Here is a 16,039-nt window from a genome sequence, read left to right on the forward strand (position 1 = left end):
TCCCACACCGAAATTCAAGAGTACACATAATTCTATTATATAGACATTTGGGAATTAAATTTCCATAACTTTTCCCAAACATTTTTGGGTTTATTTATTTTTCCATAACTTTTCCAGGCCTGGAAATAGCTTTTTTAAAATTCCATGTTTTTCATGACTGTATGAACCCTGTTCCTTACAGATGCACACACACAGAAACATACACTACTAGTCAAAAGTTTTTAAACAGTAAGATTTTCAATGTTTTTAAAGAATTCTCTTCTGTTCACCAAGCCTGCATTCATTTGATCCAAAATACAGCAAAAGCAGTAATATTTTAAAATAACTGTTTTCTATTTGAATATATTTTAAAAATGTGATTCATTCCTGTGATCAAAGCGAAATTTTCAGCATCATTACATCAGTGTCACATGATCCTTCAGAAATAATTCTAATATGCTGATTTGCTGTTCAAGACAAATTTTATGATTATTATTATCATCAGTATTTAAAACAGTTGACTGAATCTTTTTTTCAGGATTCTTTGATGAATAGAAAGATCAGCATATATCTGAAATAAAAAGCTTTTGTAACATTATACACTAAACCTTTCAAAAGTTTGGAGTCAGTATAATTTTTTTTATATTTTTTATTAATTTCTATTTTAAGAACTAGAAATGAGTACTTTTATTTAGCAGGCACTGATGAAAAGTGATGATAAATAAATTTTTAACATTACAAAACATTTCTATTCCAGATAAATGCTGTTTTTCTGAACTTTCTTTTGATCATAGAAACTTGAGAAAAAAAATCTACTCACCCGTTTTCAACATAATAATAAATGTTTTTTGAGCAGCGAATCATAATATTGTGACTGGAGTAATGACGCTAAAAATTTAGCTTTAAATCACAGGAATAAATGTCATTTAGAAAACAGTCATTTTAAATAGTAAAAAGTGTTCAAAATTTGACTGTTTTTGGTGTACTTTGGATCAAATAAATGCAGACTAAAATCAATAAAAATCTTAAAGTTCAAAAACTTTTGACTGGTAGTGTACACACACCCAGAAACGTCAGCTTCAACGATTTTATCAGTAAACAGTTAACCAGCTTAAAAACAACGTCATTTCTCACTAGCTAGGTAATAACGGCACTGTTCTTGAAGCAGATAAACTTAAACTTTCGCTATTAGTAGATCCGTTGTTCGTTGCTGCCAAATACTGTTGAGAGACAAATGATTCACAAATGCTTAATCTCTCTCTCTTTCTGTGTTCATTATTAACTGCATTAGAGTGCTATCAATTATCCGTTACTAGCTCTAAAATGACATTTTGGAATTAGCAATGGAAGCGTAGGACAAGATCTTGAAAGTCTTGAAATACATCATCTGAGCAATGTCTTAAGGTGTGGTATCAATGGAATAATTGACTCCAGTCCATTGAATTATTAAAAAATAAGTCACACCCGAGGTGTAACGGCCACGGCATCTCGGGTGCGCATTATGTTTTAATAACTCAACGGACTGGAGTCAATTTTTTTTCCTTACATATAAATATAAATAATGGAATATTAGAGTGGATTAGGACACATGGAAGTTTTTCACAGCAAGGAGAAACATCAAAGAGCTAATACAAGTCTGGCCTAGTAGGGCAATCAACAACAATCATCATCATCATTTGCATAACTATTCATCCAGCTCTAGTTACAAGTCAGTTTCTAGTGAAGCATCTGTATCTCAGCAGCTGCACCGCACAATAAAACCATCCTATTATCATCATCTGCATTCTTAGCTAAACAAAAACGGCAGTGAAGAAATGGTCAGTTCTTATCAGTGAACTAATATTCATGTTTTGTGAGATACAAAATGAGGAAGCAATCCAAACAAATCCTTAATAATCCACTACTGTACATGACAAACAAAAGCTGTGGATTAATGGCGTGGCCTCGCACGACCACTTACACTTCTTCAAAAGAATAGGATATATTTTTTAAGGCTAAAGCTGATTTATTATCTAGGTTCTGTAACATAACCCTGCAATCCAAGGGCGAGAGGAACGTCTATAGCGTCTGTCAGTGTGCGACTAAAATATGCAGATATTGTATGTGTGGTTTTCCTCTGCATGGACAAATACCAGTCTGATTTGCTTTCTGTATAGTGTAGCTCAACTGCAGTCCCTTTACATCCAGTGCTGCGGTGAAACAAATTGAAATACATCCTGTGTCACAGGAACAAATAAGGTAGCAGACGACCTCCCTGCAGCAATGTGCTGCTGAGATTGGATTAGAAAGCTGTACCTGATAAAGTCAGCTCAGGAGACAAGCTCCAGCACCCTTCTTTACTGCCATGCCGAATAACACGCTTCATCTTGGGACTTTCCAGACCCCACTTCCACAGCACAGTCTCACTGCCATATATAATTACATTCAGACATATGCAATACCCTGTGTCACGGTGAATGTGTCAGATGCCTGATATTCTAGAACCATTTCAAATGTGATGACAATGAAGAAGCCTAAGTGATCTATTGTGCTGTTATCTGGATATCCATACTTATTCTTATTCGATTCAGTCTTGTTAAAGTCTGTGTAAAGTAATATTAACCCTCAAAGACCGAGACACCCGCCGGCGGCTAAAAATAACTATTGGTCTTAAATGTTTAATAACTTTTGAACCGCTAATCCAATTTGAATGCTTTAAAAAGTCTCGTAAAGTACAGAGTCTGCTCTTTTCAGTGATATCGCATTTGTCTCATTTGGATATTCAGAGGCTCCGTAGTAAGCGTGATTACGTCATCACATTTCCTCAGCACTGATTCGTCAGATGAAATCAACACGTTTTGGTCCTCTGAGCCAAACAGGAACGATTGTTGATGCTTAGTCCCACCCCTGTGCCCCGATTGGTTCAAACTGTCATCTATTCAACCAATAAACATAGGTTTTGGTCTTTTGAACCACCGATTAGTATGTTTCTTTGCAGATCTGAACAGACGCAAAGTGAAAGCAAAGTGTGTCTTGCGTGCATGAAAACAAACGCAAAATAACACATTTGCATGACAGCATTCTTTGAAAATGTACAGAAATACTCACGACAGAGCCCTTTGACATAAAACAAACCAAAAACAAGGATGAAACAACAGTAGATATCGGATAAAGCACTGGAATGTGGGTTTTCGGTCACTAGGCGATGTCCCGGTAAAATAGATTCCGACGCAGACTACAGCCAGCAGATCCATCTATTTGGTTGTTATATTATGTAACTAATTATTATATAGTTTTTAAAGATTATTTGTACTATTTTTTCGGTTGCACTCTGTATATTTCTCTCTCATTTTGTGTGTAGTTTGTGAATAATTTGGATTGTTTATTTATTTTTTTGTTGCACAAGACAGTTTGTGCATTTTTTCTTGTGCTACTTTCTACACTATTTGTGTTTATTGTTCATCTTTTGGATTAAGAATATATTTATGAAATAGTAAATTATTTTTTACTGTGTTTTGCTATTATTTAACACTGTTTCTGCAATGACTTTACTCCTGAAACGTTTTTGGACAGATCTATATTGTCAATAAACGAAATGGGCCTGTTTTTCACTGAAAAGCACCTAAATAATATTGTAATAATTGGCTATAACTTGCTTGGGGAATGTTATATATAGACAAAATTTTATTTGGAAGTGTAAAACACCTAAATACAAATTTTTAAAGAAAAAAATCTAAACTTCAGGAGTTTTTGTTTGAGTACACAGTAAAAAACACCCAATTGTTGGTAGCGTTTTTTCCTAAAATTCTGGAAATTCACTAATTTTTAGAGAAAACAAAAGGAAATTTGTAATTTTAAATTAGCTAGACATAAAGTTCAAGTTCTTATGTTTATAATGATATATGACAATTGATGCTGACTGCTAGAATAGGTCTGAAAAAACAAAAAAATATACAGGTGCCTCAGGTGCCCCAAAAATGTTCTAGGTCTTTAAGGGTTAAATATGTGTTCGGAGTTTGTCGCACCACAAAAAAAGGGCCCGTGCTCAGTGGCTCCAGTGCGTCAGAGACACGATTTCACGCCCACCCAAAAAATCCTAAACACAAAAATAGTGAAAAACTGTTTAACATTCTACAATTACTACATACTTTACAGCCTTTGTAACATGTTTTCAGTAATGCATTTCTAACATTTATAATGTGTTTAGAAACAACTCTCTGAATTGCCTTTACACAGACATTAACTAAAACTAAAAGCATTTTTTAAATAGAAATAATGGTGAAATAAAAAAATATATTAGATGAAAAAAATGTAATGCAAATTTAAAATGCTCCCCTGAATTCAAATGTTTAAGTTGAAGTACTACAATATAAAAGTAAATAAATGAAATATAAAAGTAAATAAATGAAAATATATTTCAATAATGACAAAAGTACATAAAATTGCTAAAACAAACTAAACTTATATTGGAAAATAAAATGGAAAGAAAAATATGAATAAATATTAATACTATAAAAGTACAAAATATTTATTAATGCTATAAGTTTTTTTTGGTCTGGTTCTCATCCTGGAGATTTGGTTTGGTGCTCACACTGCACATAGTGTGACATTAAATATAACTATACAAATAAAATAATTAATAATAGTAATAACAGTATAATTGCACTTTAATTCAATTTTTTTTTAATAAAATAATAAAATTAAAAATTAAGTTTAACAATACAACTATATTTACAAAATAAAACAATGGTTTTAAAAAAAAGACAATAATTTTACAGTACATTTAAAAAAAATACTATTAAATAAATATTTAATTTTTTTATTTTTTCTAAAATAATAGAATTGCTAATACAAGCAAGTAAGTCTATGCACATAGCCTAGATTTAATGTTTTTAGTTTGGAAATCTTATACAATATTACAGTTAGTCGATCTAAAATGGTGATTGTGCATTAACACATTAACAGATGCCAACCATGTTGATATGCAAGTGAGTGATCTGAACTTCTACCAAGTGCATTTTTTATTTTGATCACGCAAGTGCACCACTTATGTGCACCCCTGACTATAACAGTATATAAATAATACTAAAATATCACTGGTTCAATTCAGAGCATATTGCTGTTAAAATGTCTATTTAGACTGTTTAAAATGGTATCTAAATTATACATGTAAAAAAAACTCATAGGGCTGTAATATTACGACAAAAAGTCATTATTGTAGATTATTGTTCCTCATATTGTAATGATGATTATTAATCACTATAAAAAAAAGAAACGTTTTTGTTTCATTTTGGGCACATCACATTCTGGCGTCATAAACAAACATGCCGGTCTGTGGCGTTAACCAAGTCTAAAGACAAGTTATGAAAAAAAAACAGCCCTTATAATTTATTGAAGCCACAAAATGAATCTTTTATTTCCATATTATCTGCACTGTGTTGTTTAAGATTAGGAAATTCGCGAGCGTGCACACTCTACACAGCTCTGGCGTTTTCAGCACTGACTAATCTAAGCACCTCTGATTGGCCAATGTATTCCTAAGTTCAACAGAAATGCATTTGATTGGTTATAAGGCTCAATGCTGCACAAAACAGTATGCAAAAGCAATCTGATGCAGATGAGGGAATTTGCGAGTGTACACACTCCACACAGCTCTGGCGTTTTCAGCACTGACTAATCTAAGCACCTCTGATTGGCCAATGTATTCCTAAGTTCAACAGAAATGCATTTGATTGGTTATAAGGCTCAATGCTGCACAAAACAGTATGCAAAAGCAATCTGATGCAGATGAGGGAATTCGCGAGCATGCACACTCCACACAGCTCTGTTGTTTTCAGCACTGACTAATCTAAGCGCTGCTGATTGGCCAACGCATTCCTAAGTTCAACAGAAACATGTTTAATTGGTTATAAGGTTCAACGCTCCACTAAACATAGTGTAAAAGCAATCTGATGCAGTATGAGCGGATCTAATTGTAATTCCACGAACCGAGACTTTTCATTCACCTTTACCTTTTATTTTAATCATGACATTGTTTAATTTTGCAGGAGCATTTTTTGCCACTTTGTCTTGAACTTATGGGAAATTTCTGTCGCATTTTTGCCACAAGCCCTCATTAATTTTTGCCCCTGCTACACAATAAAAAGAACCGACTCTTAAGAGTAATTTGTGAATTGGTCCCTCAGCATTTCTTTAATTCACAGAAAAAGTATCAGCTCATATTTTGCTACACTGGTTGCATTGTATGCCTTTAATTCATAAAAACAACTGGCTCATAAGAGCGATTTGTTCATGAATCAGACTCAAACAAATATCAAAAATAATCGCCGTATGCTGCTGATCCTCTACAATGAACCAGCTCATAATAGTCATTTATTAGTGAACCAGGCGACACTGGTCCGGCACTGTTTTCAATTCACTAAAAAGAACTGGTTAATGAATCAAACAGCTAATCTGCCTCCACTGCTCCCCAGTATGTTTCAAATTAATTAGCAGGAACTAGTTTATAAGAGTTATTTGTTTCCAAAATCACAATGAATCAGAAAAAAAAAATGTTTATACAAACCCATAGCTCTTTATATGTCAGGAAAAACATCTACAGTCATGAAGGTTGAAGTAAAATTGAGACTGTGACCCCAATGTACTGAAAACAGAGAGTGTTGGTACATTATGATCTATCGTGCCCATCCGAACACATTATCCAGCGTAAATACATGAAACTAGAGCTTTTAAACAGCGGCAGCATTGCACAAAGGTCATTGAATGGCCCTCAACAGTGACAGTGAAAGATTAAAAGACAGAGAGCACATTCCAGTGGACATTTGCCAAATGCAACACTCCAGATACACTGCATTTACATAATTAAGAATACACAGCCTTGATTTACTGTAAGCTTTTAGCTTTGAGGTTACTCTAACAAATCAAAAAAGTTGAGGTTTAGGTCTAAGGTACTCCCTAGATAATAAAATATCATATTCAAAGATAACAAGATAACAAAGCCATTACTTCTAATTGAAAGGTCAACATACTGAAACAAACAGACATTTCAGCTGTCCGTAGAGGAATGTATTGATTGGCCATAACACAATATAAGCAAAACCAGCCGACATTTATCTTGTTTGGAGACACAGGCGGGCTTGAGGGATTGGCCACAGTCCAGCTTCATACAGTGGAGGTAATTCATCTGCGGCCAACACCGTCCGGTTGAATTTCGCTATTTATAATCATTAAACGTTAAAACAAGCAGAGACTGTACTTGAAGGTCTATGTAATTACTTATGAAATGCAATCTAGGAGGCCAGTCAATAATATCCATCCCAAAACCACATGGAGAGGACTGAAGAAGATCTCCAGAGAAGAACAGAGAGGGTCAGAATGTCAGCTGGATTAACTGAATTAGTGCTACCACTATAATTACTTGAGGTGTGGGTGAGTTTCAGCTCTTGGCTATGGAGAGGAGAGGCGTTCCTGGCACAAAACACGTATAAATGCTATTTCGCAAGCTGTTCCCGTACTTCCTTTCATAAGGATGGTTAGTCATGTTTCAATAGGCTAAATATTTGACAGGGCTCAACAATAAGAACGGCCTGATGGCCCACGGCCAGTGTTACAGAGTTTTGGGTCAGTGTAATTTATAGCCATTGTTGCTCGAAAACCTAATAAACTATTGAATGTTGATGCTTTTTGTTTAAAAAAAGTAAACTTAATTAAAAAATATATATAAAAAAAAATGAATAAACAATACATTTATATACTGGGGCCAGCATTAGATACATACAATTCAGTAAAAAAACCAAAAGGATAAAAAAAAAAACAGCAAACTTAAGTGCAATAAAATAAATGATAAAATATATATTTTTAAAAACATGTTAATTATTTATATATTTAGAAAAAAATGCAAAAAATGTGTTTGTCTGGGTTCAACAATAAGAATGGCCTGAAGGCCAAACTATTGCATGTTGATGCTTTTTGAAGTAAAAAAAAGGGCAAATTTAACAAATGCAATAAAAACATAATAAAATATTTTTTTAAAACATAATAAAATATTTTAAAAACATAATAAAATATTTTAGAAAACAATAAAATATTTTTTACAACATAAAATATTTTAGAAAATAATAAAGTATTTTTAAAAAAACAATAAAATATTTTTTTAAAAACATAATAAAATATTTTTAAAAAACGTAATAAAATATTTTTAAAAAACATAATAAAATATTTTTAAAAACATAATAAAATATGTTTAATAATATGTTTATTTATTTATTTAGAAAAAAAAATACAAAAACTGTTTTTGACAGGGCTCAACAATAACAACAGCCCAATGGCCCAACTATTGAATGTCAATGCTTTCTGTAGTTAAAAAAACACCTTTATATGTCAATATATATAAATTATTTCATTTTTATTAAATGTATTAAAGAACACATTTAAAAAATAATAATAATAATTTAATTTAATTATTGTCGCCATCATTACATACAGGTCTACAAACCAAAAAAACATTTAACAAATGCAATAAAAAAAAAAATCAATAACAGTTTTAACTACTGGCTTAACTTACAAATGTCAAAACAAAAGCCAAACGTCCTTATTGTTAAAAACATAATTAGAATATAATTAAAAGTTATCATTTTATGAGTTGGAGCCATTAGAAATTTGGCCAAGGCAAATACAACACTATTAGGCTGAATCCAACTAAGCCAGCAGACAAAATCCTTATTGTTGAGCACTGGAAGGCCTTAAAAAACACACTGAGCCACTGAGATGAAACCACTCACGTAGGGCTTTTGAAGTTACATTGACCTGAAGCATGCAGCGCTGTGCCATTGTTCCAGTAACATTACAGTATAAGAGAATTACACGTCAAGCTCGCTATCAATTAGACCATTATGTCTCTACTTGGCTTTAATGAGTACCGCTACTGCATATTTTCTTTAGAGACAGAAAATGGAACTCATAAATCCATTTGTCTACTTGCAGCCCTTGGTTAACAACCACAGGGGGATTCATTAGTTGTGCTTGATTTCTGAATGGACTCGCCAGGGAGAGCCGCGTCGAAGCGTCCACCCAGCTCCCCCTGCGCACTCCAAATTAGTCAATTAGGAGTGTCATTAAAGTGGTGGCAGCGAGGAGGATTAACACCAGGGGAAATAAAAGAGACGCTCTGCCTTGTGTTCGCCCAGGATATTGCCGATTTCCATCCATCAGCTGCTCCAGATGGGGGGATATTAGTAATTTAGATTCTGTCAACAGTACCCAGGAGAACCCTGCCAAAATCGTTCCCTCATCGCTGCCCTGCTCTCCTTGAATGTAATCATATCTGCCGAGTGCTGAGCGAGGGCGAAAAAAAAAACACCTTTTTATACCCAAATCCCTCTATTCATTCCAACCTATCAACGCAGCGTTACAACTGACTGGAGGATTTCTATTCATTACGGCTCCTTTGTTCTCAGACACAGAGAGCTGCTTCCTTGTCGAGTAATGCAAGAATAACGGCCAAATCTCATGTTATAAAAACAGTTTTAAGGGTCAGTGCTCGTGTGCATGCGCGTGTGCACATTTCGTTTGAAATAACACTGTAAGGAAACCGCTGCACATGGACGGACACAGGCTGGAGGACACAATGGCCTGATGTCTTTCAACTGGCTTTCATAAGGATAAGGCCAGTGAATGTTTTGTACCTGCAGGGCAGCTCTCAATAGTAAGACGTATGCGTGTGTGCATTCACGAAGGACATTAAGGAGAAGTTAAAAAATTGACAGATAATTGACTTACCCCCTTGTCATCCAAGATGTTCTTTCTTTCTTTAGTCGATAAGAAAGTATGTTTCTTGAGGAAAACATTTCAGGAATTATCTCTAGATAGTGGATTTCAATGGTGCCCGCGAGTTTGAACTTCCAAAATGCATGGCTCTAAATGATCCCAGGCGAGGAAGAAGAGTCCTATCTAGCAAAACGATCGGTTATTTTCTAAACAAACTGACAATTTAAATACTTTTTAACCTCAAATGCTCATCTTGTCTTTTCTCTGCGATGCGCATGCGTAGTTTGTATAATCCGGGTCAAGACAGTCAGGGTATGTCGAAAAACTCCCATCTCGTTTTCTCACCTCATTTCCCTACATCGCTGTTTTACCTTTTTTTGTAAAGGGCATTTTGATCTTCTTTGCATGGTCACTTTGTAAACACTGGGTCGGTTCTTCTGCAGCAATGTAGGATGATTTTGAAGTTAGGGAAGAAAATAAGATGGGTCTAACTGTCTTGAACCGGAAAAAAACGGTTCACACAGAGCTAGAAAAAGACGAGTGTTTGAGGTTAAAAATAAATCAACTGTCAATTTGTTTCGAAAATGGCCGACCGTTTCGCTAGATAAGACCTTTCTTCCTCGGCTGGGATTGTTTTGAGCAGAGGTGGGCAAACATGTTAAAAAAATGTTAATGAAAAATGTTAAACCTATTCAAATGTTTTTAAAAAGCACATGGCTCTATAGCGCCATCACTCTGCAATGTCGCAATGACCGTCATTGTGTGCCTCAATGCGTGTGTAAATGACACGAAGCTGCCTCCGTTAGCGACATTAAAACAGATGGACGCTATTTGAATGGGTTCCTATGGAGACCGGAACAGAAGATCATCCAATCTGACGTTAGAATTCGTAATGGTGGCGCTCATTGTTTACTCAGGAAAAAGGTCTATAGGTCATCCTGCTAATTGACACTGTACTTTTGTGGGGAAAACAAGGAAATAATTGGTCATTTTATCTTGCAAATAGGCTATTATGCTTTCTTCTTCTGTTTTCCACACACATTTTCATGAAAATTAATATAGTACTTTTTTTTGGATTATAAATTGTGTTTTTTTATCATCTGAAATGTGCTGCGATTTATATAAAGCAATTAAGGTCAAGTTCAAAGCATGCACATTTGGATTGGTGATGAACAAGAAAGGCAAGTGAGTTGGTATTGTGAATTTTCCAGCAACCACGTCACTAGTTTCAATTTAAATATTTAGGCTGGGTGTTTATAATAAATGTTTATAGTGAATGCCACTAATTTGTGTTTGTTTTTTACTTACACTACCAGTCCAATGTTTTTAAACAGTAATATTTTTTTTTGTTTTTAAAAAAAAAAAGAAATCTTTTCTGCTCACCAAGCATGCATTTAATTGATACAAAATACAGCAAAAGCTAAAAATTCAGCTTTGAAATCACAGGAATAAATTGCATTTATAAACTTATTTTTATTTTAATTAGTAAAAATATATATATTTTTTTTAAATTGACTTTTTTTTCTGTACTTTGGATCAAATGAATACAGGTTTGGTAAGCAGAAGAGACTTCTTTAAAGAACAAAAAACTCTTACTGTTCAAAAACTTTTGACTGGTAGTGTATGTTTTGAGTCCAAAAGTTTGCCCACCCCTGGTTTAGAGCTGCATTTAAACTGCATTTTGAAAGTTCAAACATGCTTGAATGTTTTCCTCGAAAATACTTATCAACTGAAGAAAGAAAGACATGAACATGTGGGATGACAAGGGAAGTAAATTATCTGTAAATTTTTGTTCTGGAACTGAACTTCTCCTTTAAGTCGTCCTTTTCTGTCACTGCGTAAAAAAACACAATCAAATGACTGTAAATCTGCACGCAGGCTTTTTCTTAATTTGGCGATGTGTCTCTTTTTCATTGTGCTTTAGGTGGGTGCAGAAATCTGAGGCTATTCATTATTAATTTATCATTGCTGGCATCCGGCACTGTAAAAAATGTTTTGTCAGGCTACCTAAAAATGCGCTTCATGTGATAACGTCTAAATCAATCTGACAACATCCTATGAACGTCCTTTTAAAGGGTCAGATCTGCTAGAAATTGCTCTGTAAGTAGCAACAACAGTTTCACTTTTTAGTGAGTCGTTAAAACCAGACCAGACAAGGATGAGATTGGCAGACTTTAAAGAAGTTCATCCAAAAATGAAATTGATATTGAATTATTAATTACTCGGCTTAATGTGGTTTCAGACTCTCATTTTGATACTCTCTTCATTAGACACAAAAATAGCTTTTAAAGATAGAGATAATGTGCTGCTGTCTAGCTCCAAAAAGGATGTTAAAGCACTTTAAAGCACTATAAAGTCTATATGACTTAATATTTCATATTTTCTGAGATGGATAAACAAAAATTCTTAATAAGATTCTGCTATTTTCTGCTACGAATAAGTTAGCAAAACTTAAGAATAAGTCAGGAATATTACATTTCTTAAATATGCTTTCTTTTTTTCTTTCCTTATTATTATCTATTCTAACTTAATAAGAATCAGAATTTCTGAAAAGAATATAAAAAAAAGATATCTCTTAACTACTTCTTTAAAGGGACAGCCCACCCAAAAATTTAATTCTGGTCATTAATTACTTACCCTTGTGTTGTTCTAAACCTGTAAGACCTTCATTCACCTCCAGAACACAAATTAAGATATTTTTGATGAAATCCGAATGCTTTCTGACCCTACATAGACAGCAATAAAACTGAAACATTTTTGTGGCCCATAAAAATAGTGAGGACATTGATAAAATAGTCCATGTGACATCAGTGGTTCAACCATAATGCTATGAAGCTATGAGAAGCTATTTTTGTGCACAAAAATAACATCTTTATTCAACAATTTTTTTCTCTTCTGTATCAGTCTTTGTCGCTCATTCATGAGAAAAGACGTTATTTTTTCTTTCTTTGTGCACTAAAACTACTTGTAGCTTCATAACATTTGGTTGAACTACTGATATTTTAACAATGTCCTTACTACCTTTCTGAGCTTTCAATGTGTCAGTCGTGTTGCTGTCTATGCAGGGTTAGAAAGTTCTTGGATTTCATCAAAAATGTATTCATTTGTGTTCTGAAGATGAAGGTCTTGGACATTTGAAAAGACATGAGGGTGAGTAATTAATGACAGAATTTTCAATTTTGGGTGAACTACCCCTGAAGCCACACAATAGCTTTTTGCGATGAACAAACCAAAATTTCAAAGTCTTGATAGACACGGATGATCTTCAACCGCAGCTCTCAAATATGATACCTATGATAGAGGTTTGAAGTCACGATGAATTTTGATGTTATTGACATCCAAAATGCATTATATATGCCATATTTGCTTTGAGAAGAAATAATAATGAATAAATAATGATTTATATTGTGGTCTAACAGAAATTATACAGCTTCAGAAGACACAGAATACAGTGTATGATTACATGAAGTACTTTGCCCTTTTTGGAGTCTTACAGCCTCAAAAAAATAACAGAATATGGGTTTGTAACATCATGACGGTGAACAAATAAGACAGCATTTTCAGTTTTTGGTGGACCAGTCAAAAGTTTTTGAACAGTAAACTTTTCTAAAGAAGTCTCTTCTGCTCACCAAGCCTGCATTTATTTGATTCAAAGGAAGATTTTTAAATATTTTTACTAATTACAAACAGTTTTCTATTTGAATTTATTTTAAAATGCAATTTATTTCTGTGATTTCAAAGCTAAATGTTTAGTACATTACTCCAGTCACATGATCCTTAAAAAAACCATTCTGATTTGCTGCTCAAAAAACATTTATTATGTATAGTTCAGTCATGAAACTCTTCTGAGCAGTTGACTGGTTTACTTAAAGCTGGTTGCTTCATCCAGTCATTTGTTTGTTTCTATCAATCTATCTATGCAACCTATTTATTCCTAATTTGTATCAAATCAGTTCATTGCAGCATGCTATGGTATTTTGCCAACCCTCCACCTTCCCCAGCACCACCTGCCTAGATCTGCTCGGGGGTTCTCCCCATTTTCCTTACAGCAGTTTTAAATCAAGTCACTGTTTCATGTGCATTTACTTACTCCTTATGCAGCACCAGCAGCATAGCATCTACTCTGCCAAGACCAAGTTAAAATTATTATGCTAAAAACAGCCGCACAGAATTTTCAGGTTTCTTTGATGAGTAGAAAGTTCAAAAGAACAGCATTTATCTAAAAATAGAAATCTCTCATAACATTATAAATGTCTTTATCATCACTTTTGATAAATGTAAAGCATCCTTGCTCAATAAAAGTATTAATTTCTACTGACTCCAAGCTTTTAAATGGTATAGTGTATAATGTTACAAAAGCGTTTTATTTCAGATAAATGCTGATCTATGGAACAACTGTTTTAAATATTGATAATAATAATAATAAAACATGTTTCTTGAACAGCAAATCAGCATATTAGAATGATTTCTGATGGATCATGTGACACTGAAGACTGGAGTAATGATACTGAAAATGTAGATTTGATTACAGAAATAAATTACATTATAAAATTTATTCAAAAAGAAAACAGTTATTTTAAATAGTAAAAATATTTTACATTTTTACGGTACTTAAAAAAAAATGCAGGCTTGGTGAGCAGAAGAGACTTCTTTAAAAAAACATTAAAAATCCTACTGTTCAATAACTTTTGACTGATAGTGTACATTTAAGTGCAGATTTAAGTATTCAAAATACTCAACAAGTAAGCAACACAGAATAAGAACCAAAACTCACCTCTACAAATGGTCCCGTTGTCCACAGACTCATACCCGGCCTTGCACACGCAGCGTCCGATAGGTACCAGCCACTCCCCATCTCCATTGCAGTACAGTTTAATGGGAACATCCACTTCCTCTCCATTAGGTACACAAGTGCCCCGGGCGGACACCAGAGAGGTGCTCTCCGCACCCGACAATGTTTCCTCAAAGATGGCCCCATTCCGAATAACTCGGGGGCATTTGCGATAGAAAACCTTCACGGCAATGAGCGACATGCATGCTCCGTAATCCTGAAAGGCCAAGTAGAAGCCTTTACGGGACACCGGCCCGAAGCTGCGTACTTCCGTGTTGATCTTCATCACACGGCCGCCCAGGTCCACCTGGGAGAAACTCTCATCAGCTGCAATGGTGTCCACCTTGATCCAAGGGTTCTCCATCCAGGCGGGAAACACCTTGGTGGCTACATCCTTGTCATACTCGAAGTAGTACAGATTAAAAGTCTCCTTACAAGAGCCGGTGACGTTCGGGATGCTGCTGCAGTCTCGCACGGAGAACTTCATCTCCACGTGGATCCGCTGGGCTCCCCGCCGCTGGATGTATTTGGTACGCACCCAGTTGTTCTGGTTGGCGTTGAAGACATTGCACACCTGGTAGGTGCGGATGGTGTTCATGTTCTCATCGTAGCCACTCACTTCTTCCCACTGGGATGAAGCACAGATAATAATGGTTGAATAAGCAATATGTGCTTCTAATAATAAAAGCATGTTTGTCGTGCTATTTGCATATTTATGGACCATTCGTTCATGGTTTCGCACCATTACAGACACATTCTGACATCTAAGGTAAAAATGTGCAGAAATGAGACAAATGGCATGGATTGCATTAAAAATAATCTAATTTGGAATTCATTCAACTTCTATTTCTGCACCACATGAGTCACACTGAATTTGTGCGCTGAATTATTCATTTATGCTCCGTCTGATCATCTAAATTATTTGAATGAGGCTCACCCCCAATGATGGATATATCGTCCAGCCCAGCTCTGCCGTCGCCGTCGTCGAGTCCATCAACACATCTGAAAAGAAACGCATGTCAAAAACCTGTAAGTTTTAAACGCTGCCCAACGCTAAGAGCCTTTTACCGCACGTTTGAGCATTTGTGAGGTCATTGTTCTTCAAGTCTCTTAACAGTAATTATGATGCATAATGGATAGCTTTTCTGAATGTTAAATGAAGGATGACTCACGCCGAGATGCAGAATAACAGTTGGCCATTTCACAGCGGTAATAGCTCGCTATTTTTGACTCTTATTGTTAATCAAATGTTACAAATGGCCATTACTGGATTGGAAGTGTTATCCATCACAGATGATAGATCACACCATGTTCTAACATCTGCTTCCCGTCACATCTAGTTCGTAATTGCCCCGGATGACAGAGGGTGCCATTCTGTTCAATATGGCAAACAGAACAAAATAGTTCAGAAATATGACTCTGATCTGACATTTTCAATTATTTAGCCAGGTACAAATGGTTTCTGCATACTGCCAAAATCAGTAT

General features: G+C 34.8%; 1 protein-coding gene across 1 annotated transcript in view; it reads right to left on the reverse strand.

Moving 5' to 3' along the window:
- ephb2a (eph receptor B2a) overlaps positions 1 to 15,557 on the reverse strand; it is a 68,533-nt gene extending 52,976 nt beyond the window's left edge. The window contains exons 1-2 of the mRNA XM_073823538.1: positions 15,492 to 15,557; positions 14,498 to 15,182 (exon numbers count right to left, since the gene is read on the reverse strand). Coding sequence (XP_073679639.1) covers positions 14,498 to 15,182; positions 15,492 to 15,548 — 742 coding nt within the window. The 5' untranslated portion in view covers positions 15,549 to 15,557. The remainder of the gene's footprint in view (positions 1 to 14,497; positions 15,183 to 15,491) is intronic.
- Between the last annotated feature and the right edge of the window lie 482 nt (positions 15,558 to 16,039).

This window comes from Garra rufa, chromosome 18 (genome assembly GCF_049309525.1).
Source record: "Garra rufa chromosome 18, GarRuf1.0, whole genome shotgun sequence".
Taxonomy (NCBI): domain Eukaryota; kingdom Metazoa; phylum Chordata; class Actinopteri; order Cypriniformes; family Cyprinidae; genus Garra; species Garra rufa.